Source organism: Fukomys damarensis, unplaced genomic scaffold (assembly GCF_012274545.1).
Source record: "Fukomys damarensis isolate Sample0158 unplaced genomic scaffold, DMR_v1.0_HiC HiC_scaffold_12, whole genome shotgun sequence".
Lineage (NCBI taxonomy): Eukaryota > Metazoa > Chordata > Mammalia > Rodentia > Bathyergidae > Fukomys > Fukomys damarensis.
Genome location: NW_022900924.1, coordinates 1,936,673 through 1,952,248, shown reverse-complemented (window position 1 = coordinate 1,952,248; position 15,576 = coordinate 1,936,673). Strand labels below are relative to the sequence as shown.

General features: G+C 58.5%; 1 protein-coding gene across 1 annotated transcript in view; it reads left to right on the top strand.

Annotated features, from left to right (window-relative positions):
* Mn1 (MN1 proto-oncogene, transcriptional regulator) overlaps nucleotides 1-15,576 on the top strand; it is a 45,601-nt gene that overhangs the window by 25,797 nt on the left and 4,228 nt on the right. Inside the window, exon 3 of the mRNA XM_033762270.1 lies at nucleotides 15,410-15,571. Coding sequence (XP_033618161.1) covers nucleotides 15,410-15,571 — 162 coding nt within the window. The remainder of the gene's footprint in view (nucleotides 1-15,409; nucleotides 15,572-15,576) is intronic.

The following is a 15,576-nucleotide window of genomic DNA, read 5'->3' as shown; positions in this document are numbered from 1 at the left end:
GCGAGAGGGCCGCCAGGCAGGGGCCCTGGCAGCAGCCTTGGCCTGCTCGGTCCAAAGCTCACGGCCCTCCCGCTTCTCCCGCACCTCGCTGCTCCTGCGTGCCTCCGTTCCGCCCGGCTCCCTGGAAAGGCAGATGGTAACAAAGTGCTTCCAGGTAGAAGTCGGATTAATTTCGTGTAATTATCCATGATAAAATTAAATATTACTTGCAATTAGTCTTGGGCAATTTCTCTGCCGAGACGCAGCGAGGCGGTGGGGTGAAAGCAGCTGAGTTGGTGCCCGCCGGGCGGGTGCGGGGCCCACTGCTGCTGGGTGTGCCCTGCCCCGAGGGCCGGTCACTGGGCCCGAGACCCACAGCAGTGATTTCTGCCCAACACCGAGCTCCAGAGAGGGCCGGACAGGCAGGACGCGACAGCTGCTTTCCTCGGCCTTGTTTTATATCTCAGAGGTCTCAGCAAATAGGACTGGGTTTAGATTTCTCAGCAGGTGGCCTGAAGGATGTCCTGGGGCACCGTCTGTCTGGAACATCCTAAAGCGCAATCTCCAGCAACCCAATCCCAGGTTCGGCATTTCCTGTCTGAAGGCTCCAACCCCAGCCCACTGTTTCCCCGCCTTGGGGCCTTGGGCAAACCACTTCCTCTTTGCGAGCCTCTGTTTTCCGCATCTGTAAAATGGGGCAATTTTAATCGTCCCACAAGTGATCTCAAGGGTTGGCCTTTTTTTCCAAAGGGCCCAGTAGTAAATGTTTTGGGTTCTGCAGACCCAAAGGCAGAAGCGGCCACTGCGTGACAGCGAATGGGCGTGGCCGCGTTCCGACTCACTGTCAATTACGGACGCTGGAGTCTGGATTTCATTGGTCGTGAAATAGTCTACTTTTTATCTTTCTCAACCATTACAAAATGTGAAACAAAGATTTTTTTAGCTCTTGCACTGCAAGAAAATCCCTCAAACCCCCGAACCAGATGGGCGACTGGATTTAGCCTGCGGGTCGTAGTTTGCTGATCGCCGCTGCCCCTCCCCGCAGTCCCCCATCAAGATGCCTTTTATGGGTTTAGTTAAGAGTAAGTCAAAACAGGTTTGTACTGTGAAGTTTATTATGATGACCAGCCCTTTTATGGTTTACACCTGTGTCTTACATTTTTGTGGCGTACTCTTTGACCGAGGCAGGATTGTTACTTCCACTGCAGGGAGACCAAGGTAGGAGAGGGAAAATGCCTTGTCCAAGGTCACATAGCTGGAAAAAGGCAGGAGTGGGGCTGCTCCCACGTAGTCCCCTGCCTGGCCCAGAGTGCCTGGGAAGGCCACAGGGTCCTGTCCAGCAGTTTAAGCGTGCCGGCCTGCGATCCCCGTCCTTTTGTCCCTGACCTCAGTTTCTCCACCTGGGAACGGTTGTCCTTCACACCTCTTTGTAGATGCTGGATTTTCCGGTGCTGCAGTGGTTCTAATGTGCAGGCTAACCAGGCATGTGGCGGCACTTGCTTGTGAGGCCGGCTGTGCTACTCGGGAGGCGGGAGGGCTGCAAGTGGAAGACCAGCCAGGGCAACTCAGTGAGGCTGCGTCTCAGAATCAGACAAGAGGGCTGGGAACGTGGCTCAGCGGTGGAGCCTGGTGACCAAGAGCCAGAGCTGGTGGGGGCAGTGGGTGCTCTGCATGGCCTTATGGCTTAGGGTCCTGGGGGCGTGTGCTGTGCCTGGCAGCAGTGCCTGAGTCAGGGGTGGTATAAGATGAAGGCACAGATTCCATTCCCTGGGTTAGGGCGTGGACTCTGAAACTGTGGGCTGCAGTGGTGACTCACTTATCCACCGGCACCTAGTGACTGTGTGACCTTAGGCAGGTCCCCTAGCGTCTGGAAAAGGAGGAGAATAACACATACATTATAGACTGTCAGAGGACAGAGGCAGCCACGGTGAGAACTGAGCCTGGGGCTGGCCATAGAGCAAGTGATCGATATATTGGCATCTTTGTTATTAGTATTGTCATCGCTTTTTTAGTTTTCAGTCACTGAGTCTCCAGGCCTCCTCTCTGAGGATTGTGGGTTCCAACCATCCAGCGATTTAAGGGGAGAGGCCTGCCGGGGAGATAGGAGGCAGGACGTGTGAATTTTAATCCTGGCTTGGCCTTGATCTATGAACTGACCCTGGGCAGGTCATTTTATTTTACTGGACTTCAGTTCTTCCTTTGAAATTGGACTAGGTCCGAGTACAGATTCAGCGTCAAGTGCTAATCTGGATTGATCAGTTCTGGCTGTCTGTAGCCCTGTGTTGAGAGAGGCAGGGGCTCCTGGATTCTCTAGGAGGTAGTGCTACAGTTGATTAGCAATGCCTGCTGTGGGTGCAAGAAAGAAAATATGGTCTGCTGGGCATTTCATATGTTTGATAATAATAGAAAGAATCTTTTGTGACTTCACCCCAGCCCCACATTTACCTCAGTCTATTTGAAAATGATGGAGGTTGCCTTTTGAGAAAACTGGTTGTAGAGAAAACTGGTTGTCTCAGCAGCCATCGATGCAGATTGAGAGATTGAAGAGCACCTTGTACACTGTCCCATAGAACTCTCTGCAGTGATGGAAATGTCCTCTCTCTGTCCTATCCAGTGTACAACGCAGGGACATAGGTAGCTGCCAAATGCCTGAATTACAGCTAGATAAGAGTGAGGGATTGATTTTAAAATTTCATTTCATTAAAACATATAAATGCCACCCAGGCTGGTGGCTACCTGATTGGATGTCACTGTTCTGGACTTGCAAGGTTCTGGAGCTTGCAAAAGCTCCCTTGATCGTCAGTCATCGGTCATCGGGCATCGGGCATCGGTCATTGACTAGTAATGCCCCAGGAACTGTGGGCAGGACCTTGGGTAAGGGCCTGTTGCCTAGCAACAGAGACCCGCGGCCTCTGGTAGCTCCGCCCACAGGAACCACCTCTGCACACGTGCTCAGTGGGCGGGCTCGGCACGGAGGAGGATGCTTTTCTCCTTCAGGGCTTGCCTCTGCGGCTGGGGGCTGGTCTAGATCTCCCCGTCAGAGGACACGTTTGCTGGCCTGTCATCCTTCCGCAGCCCCAGGAAGCAGGCAGAGGTTAGCGGGTGAACAGCGGGCAGGCCACGAAACAAGGCAGGTGATGGGCATTTAGGACAGAGGGGAGCATAGTTTATCCTTTTCTCGCCTCTCTCTCCCTTCTGCCCTCTCCCCTCTCTTTGTCTCTTTGTGGTGTGGGTCAGAAGTGGAACGGGCTTTGAAATCTGACTTGTGGAAACCGGATCTTGCCTCAGCGGCTCCCTTGCTGTGTGATGTTGGGCAAATCAGTGGACTTCCCTGAGTCTGTGTCTGCGTCCTTTAAAAAGGAACAACAAACAGCCCCCTTCTCCGAAGGGAGGAGTCTATGGAGAGATGTGTGTGAAATGTTTAGGATGTGGTTCCTTTTCCCGGGAAAGATTCAGTTCAATTACTCTCCAGGGCTCTTAACACCTGCCACTCCAGACAACATGAAAACAAAAACCAAGCGACACTCCAACACCCCACACTCTGTCCAGCACCCCTTCTCCCACGCAGAGAGGTGTCAGGGCAGCAGAGGGTCGTTTAACACATGCTTCTGCCCGGAGTTCACTTACAACTCACCCCAGACAGTGCCCCGGTAGGCTGCTCTCAGGCTGGTGGAGCTAACGGCTGGGCCCTGGGTCAGCCTCCTGGTGCAGGAAGAAAGGGTTGGCCCTGGTCAGCGTATGCCGGGGACGGCTGTGTTGTGCTGTCCATTTTAAAAGCATTGTCATCTTAAGGTTTCTTCACCTAGCAGCAGGGTCTCAGATCAACCTGGAGAAGCCTAACTTCCAAACTTTCAGGCAAGTCTGTTGGCTGGCTGGGATTTCAGAAAGGGAGTGGCTGTCCTCTGGCCCCAGTCAGTCTGGGAAGGGACAGTCGGCAGCCCTGCCAGCAAAGCCCTGTGTAGATGCCCCCAGGAAGCCCTGGAGGCTCCTTTTCCGGTTTGTCTGCAGGCCTGGGCGTTGTGCTTTGAGCCTTCCTCTCTCCTGCTCCTTCAGAGGGTGTTCCTGTCCCCGGGAACTGGTGAGGTCAGCACAGAGGCAGAAGCTTACTAGGAGCTGGGTGTTAGGGCCACCATGGTGAGGACAGGAGGTGAGGCCCCCAGTTTCATGCAACTCAAGTTCTTGGGGTTGTGGCAGACAATGGGCAATTATAAGCAGTCGGGGTGCATGTGAAGTATTACAGTCCAGGGGGCACAGAGCCCACTGGGGCACCTCCTAAGGAGGAGGATGCAGGCGAGGCAGGCTGGCGGGGGAGGAGGGACAGTGGTGCCAGGCATCAGGGAGAGCGGTGGACGTGGTGCTGCCCCTTGGTGATGGCGACTACTCGCTCTGAGATGAGGTGGGCACCTGGTACCACCTGGGCTGAGCTAGTCGTGCTCCTGCCCCTGAGTTACCCTCCTCTGGCCTCAGTTTCCTGGGCACAGCACCGCCCAGCCCTGCCTTCTAAGGTCTGGTTCTGCTGTCTTCAGAAGACCACAGAGCCGAGGGGCTGTGACCGCTGCCCTGGAGGACAGGATCTGGGTCTTACTCCTGCTGCTTCTCCCGGAGACACAAGCCCAATACAGAAAATCCTCCTGCGAGGTGGGGTGTGGGTGTCGCAGCCTGTGTCGGGAGCTGAGGCCAGGGCTGACTCAGTCACCCCCACACGCCCTGCCTCCCTCTCAGCCCGAGCCCACACCCCACCTTCCCAGATCGATGCCAGTGACAACTTGGGTGGTGCGGGCCCAGGGGCGATTGTAGAGCCCAGCAGTTGGTGCCACTCACCCCAAGGGGGAGATTGGCGAATACTTCCCAGCAGTCCACAGTGAAATGTGGGGGTGGGAACACCCTCGTGGTGGCCTGTTCAAGTCATCGAGTCACAGTCCTGGCAGGTGGCTCTCCTGCCGTGTGTAAAGTGGATGGCAGCACAGAAAGGGCACGTGGCATACCTAAGGTCACACAGCCAGCTTTGGGCAGAGCCAGACCCTGGTTTCCTGGAATTGGAGAGCAGAGCCTGTCCTGGAGGAGAACCAAGCTCCTCCAGGACTTGTGGACTTGGTCACGGGCCACCTTCTCCTCAGAAGAACCCTCTGGAGGTGAGAGCCAAGCATGGGTGTGCCAAACACAGGTACCCTGGAGGCTTTGTTTCCCATTGCAATGATGTAATCATCCAGCTCCTTCTAAGCCCACAGTGGCTTCCACTGCTCCACCCATCTCATTGCTCTCCGCTAGGCCGGCCAGACACCAGGGTTAAACTAACACCGGACTCAGACAGACCCAGATTCCAATCCATTTCTGCCATTTTTCAGCTGTGTTGTGTTGCTCTGGCCCTCAGTAGAGGAGTCAGGAGGATAAATAAGATCAGCCGGCAGGAGAATCTCTGGGTCCCAGGTCAGTGCTGTGCCCTCTTTGGTCTGCTCAGGCCCACGTGTCCTGCTGGTCACTGTCCTCTTCACCCTTGCCCTGTCCTCCCCAGAGCCGTGCTTCCTGACCTGCTGCTTGACTACCCAGGCCCTCCCACTCCCAGAAGTCCCTAGGCCCTGCCACCTTTGCCCTCTGTCCCTCCAAGGAAGCCTTGCTGTGAATCAGACAACCCGCCTTTTCCTTCTCAAACCCAGGGCTGCTCTGCCACTGAGCTGCATCCCAGCCCCCTTTTGTTTTGAGACCAAGTCTCACTAAGTTGCCCAAATTGAATTTAAACTTGTCATCCTCCTGCCTCAGCTTCTCAAGTAGCTGGAAATACAGGTGTGCATAACCATACCTGGTCCTTTTCTTATTTTATTGCCTTTATGGACACATCCTGGAATGATGTTTAATTTTATGACTTTCATTTTTTATTTTATTTAGACAGGGTCTCACTATGTAGTTGAGACTGACCTGGAACTCACTGTGTAGCCCAGGCTGGTCTCAAACTCACAGGATCCTCCTGCTTCAGCCTCCTGAGTGCTGGGATTATAAGCATGCGCTACCATGCCTGGCAATTTATGACTTTTATAACAATCGCCTGTCCATGATTTCATTTAACATTGTATTGCTTTTTAAGTAGGAGGGCAGAAGGTTTGCACTATATCCCAAGAAGGAAGACCCAGGCCTCAGCAAATAATAATAAGGACACTTTGGGATCCCCGAGAGTCATGGTGGGAGTCCTGTCAACTAGGAGCATATATTGAGTGCCTATGGGTGTCTGACTGCTACTGTTCTACTCCTGTGAACTTGGACAAATGACGTCAGCTCTGTAAGCCTCAGACTTAGGGCTCAGCAGACTTTCTCCACACAAGGGCCACTATAGGACACATTTTAGGTTTATGGTTTATACAATGTGATGCTAAGTTTTATGTGTCAACTTGACCAGGCCCTGAGGTGTCCAGATATTTGCTTGGCTGTTGCTTTTCTGGCCCAATACGAGCAGTCGCTGTCGTAACTCCAGGGAAATAGCCACAAACAGCACATAAACACACGAGCATGGCTGTGTTTCAATAAAACTTTATTTGCAGGCACAGACGGGGGCCGGCTGTGAGTGTGGCTGTGCTCTGCTGACCGGGAAGTGACTAGACACAACCCCAGGGTTCTGGCGAGGATCAGTGAGAGTAAGAAGGAACCGGGCTGGTTGCCACTGCCGTTACCTGCCATCCTGAATGTCACCCTTCCCATGGGTGCATGACCTTATCTTACAGGAAACAGGAACACAGGGACTTAGTGATGGACCCTCACCCCTCTGTTCCCTGAGAGATGACCTGGGATGCGCCTTCATGCCTACTTGGGCCTCAGTTTGCCTACCTGTAGCCTGAGAGAGGACGCACTGAGGTGGCTTCTGATGATCACATCCGCTGTGTGGAGGGGAGGTGGAGGCATGTGGAGTGGTGTCCCTTGTAGTAGTCCCTGTCTGAGATGTGGCAGGGCTAACTGGGAACTAAGCTGGGTTTCTTGCGGACTTGAGTTACAGCTGCCACTCGGAAGCAGCTCTATCAGACCAGCGCTTTCTTGGGGTGCCATTCTGGGGAGTTGGGATAAAGGGGGACTCTGATCTCTCTACTGGTTTAGAGTCAGAGGACCTTATGTATTCTAAGTCAGATGTCCTGTGTCAGGGCCAGAATGAAAGAGATGGAAAAAACCTCTTAGTTGTTTTGAGTTTCCTAATACACTGCCCCTGCTCAGAAGCCTTCCATGGCTCCCCCTTGCTAACAAGGCCATAGTCTTTCCTCCTCTGAGAAGACTTTCCAGGTCCCCAGGTTCCTCCCCAAGCACAGATGGCCTTTTTCTTTGCTTTGCAGGTGCGCACACCTTGCAGCGAGCCTGGAAGCTCCAGGGGCCAGGCCTGAGCGGGGTCGCCTTCCTGGCCCAGCTCACAGCTGCGGTCCGCACTGAGCGGTACACTCGCTCCTGGCCACACTGCCAGGCCCCTCCCATGGACTCTTCTGCGGGCTGCCCAGGCCAGGGTTGGGGGACCCATGGCGGCAGCAGGACACCGAGTGGTACCTGGGGCCCAAAACCTTCACCCCCTCTTTCCAGGCGGGGATGGCGGAAACTGCTTTTCAGGGAGCTGGAGACTCAGGGAGTCGAGGCGGCTGGTCTGGGTCACGACCTGCAGGGTCAGGGTGGGCCTTTGTCTCCAGAGTGTGAGCTGCTCCTGTGCAAGTCCTTCCTGGGGACACAGGGGCTCCCTGGGAAGCTTGATGCACAGCAGGACGAGCAGGAAGTAGACCTCGGCGGGGGTGAGGTGGGAGGCCCCAGAGAATGTCACCCTTCGCACATCGGCTTTCTGAGGCTCAGATTTGCAGTTGGGTGTACCCTTGCCTCCGAGAGCTGAAAGTTATGAGGTTGGGTTTCTAAAGGTGTGTGTATATTTTTATTTTATAAAAAGAAGTATTTATTGAGCTCAGGGAAGGGTCAAGTTGCAGGGTGCTGGACTCAGAGAGGTGCAGGGTTGGAGCCAGGTGGACTTGGCGGGAGGTGGGTTTCAGGACAGCACTGGTGAGCTGGGTAGCAGGAGCATTCCATAACCTGCTGAGCACGGAGCTTGCGGTGCTGCTACCCCTGCCCCTGTGAAAGGACACAGTCTCCACCCTTATTTCCCTGCTATGGAAATGGAGGCATGGGTGTCAATGATCCCATGCACCCCCCCACAGAGAATGCTCCCTTGCTGGCCAGCAGAAGGGAAGGCCCAGGCCAGGGAGGGGGTGTCGCTCCTGGGCCGCCCAGGCTGTCCCGTCTCAGCAGCGGCGAGGGGTGTGCAGGCTGCAGCTGTCACGGGTCATTGGCCTTGTGGCTGGAGGCTGGAGGGTGAGAGGCTGCTCGGGTGGCACTCAGCCTGGGACAGGGAGCCTGCTGGTCCCTCTGTCCACCCTGTGAATGGAGGCCCTGCCTGACACCCATCCGTGCCCCGCAGGGCAGGGTCTGTCCCTGTGCCTGCCCCGTCCCAGCTCTCGGTGGCCTCTTTGCCTGGGCCCTTGCTGCCCTTCCTCCCTGAGCCCCTGGCCGGCTCTCAGTCTAGAAGACAGCTCCCCTCAGCCAAGTCAGCTCACATTAATGTCCCAGGCTGCCAGGGCCTGGCACGTGCACCCCACTGTCACCGTCACCATGGCCCTGGCTTCGCCTTCCCGGGCTCTGCAAAGGGGGTCACGGGGCTCTGACCATCAGTGGGGGCCCCCCGTGGAGCCCAGCACTGTGCGAGGGCAGAGGGGCCTGCTGAGTCGGGTGCTGTCTGTGCCACAGGGGCTGGCGCGTGGCTGGAGCCCCTAGGCGGTGGCGGCACAGAGCAGCCATGCCGGCAGGGGCAGCGGCTGAGGTCCCCAGCGGCTTTGTCACCCTGGATAGTTCCCATCCCACTGTGAGCCTCAGGGCCTTTCTCTGAAGAGCGAGGGAGGGAGGGGAGAGGAAATGAGGGGGAAGCGTGCAGCAGAGAGAGAATCAGAGTGACGGGAAGAAAGGGCCAAGTGTGGGGGTGCACACTGTGGGACAGCGAGGCGGGAGGGTCGTGGGTTCGAATCCCATCTGGGCAGTGTAATGGCTTGGTGCGATGCTGTCTCAAAGCAGAGGAAAAGTAGGCTGAGGATGTAGTATGGTGGGAGAGCACCCTCAGGTTCCGTTCTCAGAGCTGGAAGTAGAGAAAAAGGATGAGAGGCAATCCCAGCACTTGGGAGGCTGAGACAGGACAAGTTTGAGGCCAACCTGGGCGGGCTGTGTAGCAAGACTCTGTTTCAAACCAAGAAATAACAGAACCAAAACCCAAAGCGGGGGAGTAAGAGGGAGAGGGAAGGAGAGAGAGAGAGGATGGGTAGAAGCTGGGAAGGTAGAGAAGAAATGAGATGGAGCGAGGGAAAGACGGTAAGGAGGTGAGGAGGAGGAGGAACGCAGGACCTGCCGGGGAATCCGTGTCCCTCTCATGTGACTCTGATGCAGCCACACAGTCAGCAGACGGCTGTGTGGCCGTGGGCCTCCGGGAGGCGGGAGGGTCTGGGTGGCCTCCCCGTGTGGTCGGGTCCGGCTGCCTCGGCTGGGTCTGCGGCCCTCAGGCTCTCTGTTGTGGTGGTGACGCTGGTCAGTGACAGGAGCGCAGAGAGGGGCTGGGCTGCCAGCTGCTGGTCGCCGTCCCTGCAGCCCTGTTCTGACCCCTGGGGTTGTGGGTGTGCGTCCCTGGGCTTAGGTTAGAGCGTCTGATGTCCCCTACTTTGGAGGGTTCCTGCCAAGGAGGGACGAGGATGTGTCTTCCACGGGAACACCTGACACCACGCTGGACAGGCATCAGGGCAGGTGGCTGTCAGGTCCTCTGTCTGCTGCCTGACACTGGCTGAGCTCGGCTCTTCCTGTCTCTGAGGCAGAGCACGTGAGGCCTTGGGCTCTGACCCCTGCTGGAGGCCGGGCATCCGAGCTGAGCTGGGGTTCTCTGTGGCAGGGCTCCAGTCGGGTTGGGGGCCACCTGCCCGGGGGGGGCCAAGGTCAGCCTTCTCAGAGGAGCTGGGGTGCGGCTCAGGGGCAGGGTGCCTGGCTAGCATGCGTGAGGCCCTGGGTTCCATCCCCAGAACCCCAAACAAACACAGTGCTTCGGGACACGGTGCTTGCGTCCGCTGGGCAGGACTCCCCGCCCTGGCAACGTCTCCCTGAACTGAGAGCCGGCGGCAATTTCCTGAGTACCGGCCCTGCCCCGGGCCCCCTGGACACCCTGTTGTCCTACAGCAGTGGGTGCTGTCCTAGGACCGTTTCCCAGAGGAGAAGAAGCTGAGGCTGGGGAGGGAAGGCGGCTGGGTGCCCAAGGTTGGCCTGCAGGGAAGAGTGCCAGGCACCGGGGTACAGACCGGGTCATCGCTCCTGAACCTCCAGGTGCTCCCATCTTTGGGAGCCTGAGGAGGAGGCGCCCTGGCCTGACGGCCACACTTCCCTCAGCCAGCAGCTGGCGGGTGTGAGAGAAGTGTGTGCTAGCAGGGGTCACAGAGCTTGCGTGGCGGGTGTCGGAACAGCATCGCTGCGGCAGCCAGGTAGATGGTGGGAGGCGCAGGCGTGAGGAGCGAGGGTGCTTCCGACAGAGCGAGCAGCGCACGCGAGTGCGGAGCTGGCAAGGATCAGGGCTTTGTTGAGGGGCTGCACAGCTGGGCCTCCAAGAACAGGAAAGACCCTGGGGAATGGGCCAGCGTCTCAGGGTAGAGGTGAGAGAAGGAGGCTGTGGCCGAGCTGGGGACTTCATCCTGGGGGCCTGGAAAGTGTAAGCACGAGAGAGGTCACTCCGGTCGGTGCTTCAGGGTGCTCGCCCAGATCACAGAGGAGGACGGGGCGGAAGCCAGGTGGCCGCTGTAGGCAGCGGTCAGCGGGGACCTGGACCACGGCTGGGCAGCGGGGCAGGAAAAAGTAGGTGGACTGGAGGCAGCCTCTTCCCTCACTGGTCTGTGGGTGACGCCGGCGTGGGGCAGAGAGAGGAGCCGCTCGAGGTGCCTGGCGAGCTTGGGTTCGGCCTGTGTTGTACACGGGTGGAAGGGACTTCGAGGGTGGGGGTCACGGATGTGCCTGTGTTGGGGGTTCCAGGAGCCTGTGCTGCAGGGAGAAGACCCCAGAGGAGGGGCCCAGGCCTCAGTGACGGGCACTCGCTGGCGGCTGTCACCAAAGCCAGCGTCTTTCACCTCACCCCTCCCGGGCCCAAGCACAGGCGCAACAGTGGCACCTCAGCGCTGCGGGGCTCTGGCAGGTGAGCCCGAGAGCACCTCTGCCGTGTTCGGGCCCACACTGCCTCTTACATAAGCCCCGAGTTAAAAATACGCTGGGAATTCTCGTTCGCCGGCTCTGCGGGGGGCCGCCCCAGTCGGGAAGCTGGCACGTGTGGCTCCACCTCCACCGCGTCTGCTCCCAAGCCTCGGCCTTTCCTGCCTTCCTCTCAGCAGCCAGGACGCAGGTTCCCGACTGTTCCACCTCCGGCCGGGCTCAGCCCGAGGGTGCTCTGCCCTCCTCCCTGTCCTGCCGCAGGGCTTTGCCCCCGGCAGGCTGTGGCTGGAGCGCTCCACGTGCCTCAGTCTCGACCCTCCCGGTGGCCTCCACCACCTTGGCTCATTATTTCCTTGGAACTCAGGTTCTGAGCGCTGCAGCCGCCAGCGCAAAGTCCCTCGCCACGCCCGGGCCGAACCCTGTGAGAGGGACACAGTGACTCTGGTTACCGCGCGCCTGCGTTTTGGGCCCCCACATCTGTGCTGTCCTTCCCACCATGGAGCCCCTTGGCTGGGAGGTGACCGGGGCAAAACCTACTGCGGGTCTCTTGGTGGCGGGGCAGCGGGAGGCAGCTCTGCCCTTGGTGGCAGGATTCAAAGTCGGCTGGCAGGAATGACCTTGTCAAGGGCTGTGGCGTTACGGTGGGGGTGGCAGCATGGTGGCAAGGGCTGACGGATGGAGGACAGGCTGAAGGGGCATGGCCAGTGCTGGGCAACAGATGGCTTTGAGACTGTGCTGTGGTCCTCCCTGCTGGGCAGCCATGTGCTCCTGCTCCCCAGGAACCAGCGGCCCCTCCTCTCGGGCCCCTGTGTGGCTTGGTCGGGTGAGGTGTTGCACTTTAAGACCGGAACACCCCTGCCCTGGGACCCAGCCCAAGGGCGCTGTGGCTCAGTCTCCCCCTTTCCCTCCTCCTCCCCCTTTGCTCCTCTTGTCGCAGTGCTGAGGGCTGAACCCAGGGCCTTTGCACTGCACCGCATCCCCAGCCCTTTCCTTTTCTGAGACAGGGCCTTGCTAAATTGTCCTGCTTGGCCTCAAACTTGAGATCTTCCTGCCTCGGCCCCCCACACCCCACCCTGCCCCAGTCTGGGATCTTGGGTCATTGCGCCTAGTAGATCTTTCTCTCCCATGGGCCCCCGGCCTGCTCTGAGCCAGGCCCGCCAGGAATCCCTTTCTTGGAACTTACCTCCGGGTTGCAGATGAGGAAACTGAGGCTCTACCTGTGGGAGCCCAGGCAAGGGGGATCTAGCACCATCTTGGGCTGAAAGGCAGGAGCTGACCTGGCCGGGGGGCCTCTGTCTCGCCACCTGCCAGACAGGGATGGGGTCGCATTGCGGTGAGCTCCTCTCCATTGGGCACCTGCTATATACCGGGCCCTGCAGCCGCAGCTGGGCAGGGGCCGGCAACCCACAGGGAAGACGTGAGGACGCCGCGGTCCATGGTGTCTGCTGGGGCTGCGTCACACCGAGGCTCCAGCTCCAGGGCAGTGTTACCTCTGGGTGCTGGAGTTGGGGGCTGGCACGCCCGATGCCCTGGGGCCTGGGGATGGAGGGCCTCTCCCTGGCTGGGACAGGCTAGGGCTTGTGGCAGTTTCTGTGGGCCTGGTTTATCAGCAGCGGCGTGGCAGCCGGAGGGAGCGACCGTCCCGGGGCATGCTGGGTCCCCCGGCTGGGATGAATCGGAGGAGGGGATGAGTTCGGTCACGCTTGGTTGTCAAGTACCGAGGCACGATATTCTCTCTTCAAGATATTGCCTGTGGGTACAGACTGCAGGTGGCTTCAGCCTCTCTGGGCCCCAGGTGCTCCTGCCAAAGTGGGGGTCAGCAGGGTGCTGGGCTTGCTGGGGCGGAGTTAGGTAACACGTGGGATATGACCTTGTGCAATCCAGCCTGAGTCAGGAGCACCACCCCTGGGACCAGCGTGCACTTAAGGAGTGGGCAGGCCTTGGGAGAAGACAGCTCTGGGCCATTTGGCCCTTGTTGTCCCCGGCCCTTTCACCTTCTAGGTGTTTGCTGCCACAGCACGGACACGGGCCCTGGTGCTGCCCAGGCTTCTGTCTGCTGGGCCTCTGCTTCCTCCCTGGTGAGCAGGTGGGGGTGCTGCTCTGTGCGGTCCCTCGAAGCGATGTGTGTAACGCTTTCAGGATCTCTCTGGCAGATCCTATCCCCAACCCTGAACTAGATTTTTGCAGCGGTTGGAGTAAAACTCCTTCTGGGGCTTTCAGCTACTGAGTGTTTCTGGGAGCCGGACAAGTGTGGGCTCGGGTGTGAGGGCTCTGCGCTGGGATTGCTGGAATCCAGGGCCTGCTGGGTGTCGGGTGACCCTGCACCCAGTGCCTCAGCTTCCAAGGCCCCAAGGGCGTGGCGTCTCCACCTTGCCCGCCAGGCAGCTGAGGCTCTGGGAGATCACACAGCGGGGAGCTGTGACTCTGTGCTCTGGGCCCAGTGACACTGCCTGCTGGCATCGCCATCTGCTCCAGGCCGTGCCTGGCGCTTTGTGGGTTCTCCCTGAGGGCTTATGGATGAGCGAGTGAACGGATGGGGAGGAAGTGGGGATCCCCCTCCCAGCGCCAGCCCTGCCCAGCTCGTGGGTCCCAAAGCCCCTGGGGGTCCCAACTTCTGGCTTCTGTGCACGAACGGCCTGCCCCTCTCATGGGCTGAGGCTGGGCTCCCGGAGGGCCGCAGGTGGGCAGGGCGCTGCTGGGCTCACTGTGTCCAGGGTAGGCGGGGGTGAGTTGAGTGTCTGGGTGAGCTACCTCTGTGGAGACTCGGGGCCCAGTTTCATTTCTAATGAGGTGGAAATTCACCTTCAGCCCATGTTGAGACCCATGTTGAATCGTCCTTTCTGGCTGTGAACTTGGATGGATGACCTGCCCTCTCTGAAAAGGGGAAATAGGAAAATAGCCAGCAGCCCCTTGGCAGCGAGTTCTCCAAAATGACTGCTCCGTTCCTTTCCTACCTCGTAACTCCCACTTGTGCTTGTCTGGCCCAGTTCACACTCAGGTGTGAGTATTGTTGGGCCCTTTCCCCAAGTGCGTCAGACAGACACCCCTGTGATGTGTGCCCAGTGGGAAGGGAGTGGAGGGGATTTTTATAGAGGGGGAATAGATTCCTGCACGCTGTCCTCAACCCTCGGCTGGGGCTTGGTGCCACTCTAGTTAAGGGAGTTCAGACCCCACCTTCACTGCCGTGAGTGCTTCACTCTGTGCACGCGACTGGCCTTGTCGACTGGTGCCTAGGACTGGACACTGTGTGCCTGGTGGACGCTTCCACTGCCAGAGTGGGGGACCGGACTTGGGTCCCTTTGTGGGGCTGGCACTTGAGTCCCCACCCTCGGGTTGGAGCCATGTGACTCCAGGGGTCTCTGGGCCGCAGACTCCTGCTCCGTACAACCGAGGGGAGGCTAAGCTCAGAGTGTGGGAGGGAGTGAAACCCGGGAGGCGTCCTGGGCTCCTCCCTTCCGGCCCTTCCCAAGTCTCAGCCCCACCACAGTTACGTGAGGAGGTGCAGAACCTCCAGAGGCACGGGAAGGAGGGACTGGAAATGGGGAACCCCGCCCCCAAACCTTTGCCTGCCCCTCCCAGTGCTGGCCTGGGTGCCCCCTTCCCATCCTGCCTGCTCCCCTGGGGACAGTGCCACCCGTTTTCTCCTCTGCGACCTGGGGCAGCTCATTTTCCCTCCTGGCTCTCAGTTTTTTCTTAGCTACAGAGGAGTAGCTTGGCACCGTTTAAGGACGGTCCCAGTATAAGGTAGCCTCTCAACAAACACCTGTCTTGAAGATAATAAGAGAACGAGCTGTGTTCTAGACATGCGCAGTCCTCTCTTCCACACTCTCACTGGATCTGGTGAACTCCTACACACCCTTGAGGCCCAGTGTAGATGTCCCTCCTCCAGGAAGACTTCCTAAGTTACCTCATGTCCAGTCGATCTTTTGGAAACTCTGAACCGTCAGAAAAGGCTGGATCCTGTCAGTCCCGCCCAACTCTCCCACTTTCCAAGGGAGAAACTGAGACCTAGTGACCAGGAGGGGTTGCACTGGCTGAGGCCTCCCGGCCAAACATGTCCAGAGCCTGGCCTGGCCATCTTGTGGCCGTGAGGAGGGGTGTGGCGTCACTCACCTCTGCTCCCCTGCATCCTCTGCCACTCTGTCCTCACCAGGGCCCCTCAGAGCCAAACCTGCCGCTAACTCTTCTCTTCCTTCTTTCTCTGCAGCCCACGACCTCCCGGCCAGCAAGGCCTCGGCCACCCAGCCCGGCAGTCACTTGCAGTGCCTGTCCGTCCACTGCACCGATGACGTGGGCGACACCAAGGCCCGCGCCTCAGTGCCTGCCTGGCGGTCCCTGCACTCCGACATCTCCAACAGATTCGGCATTCGTGGC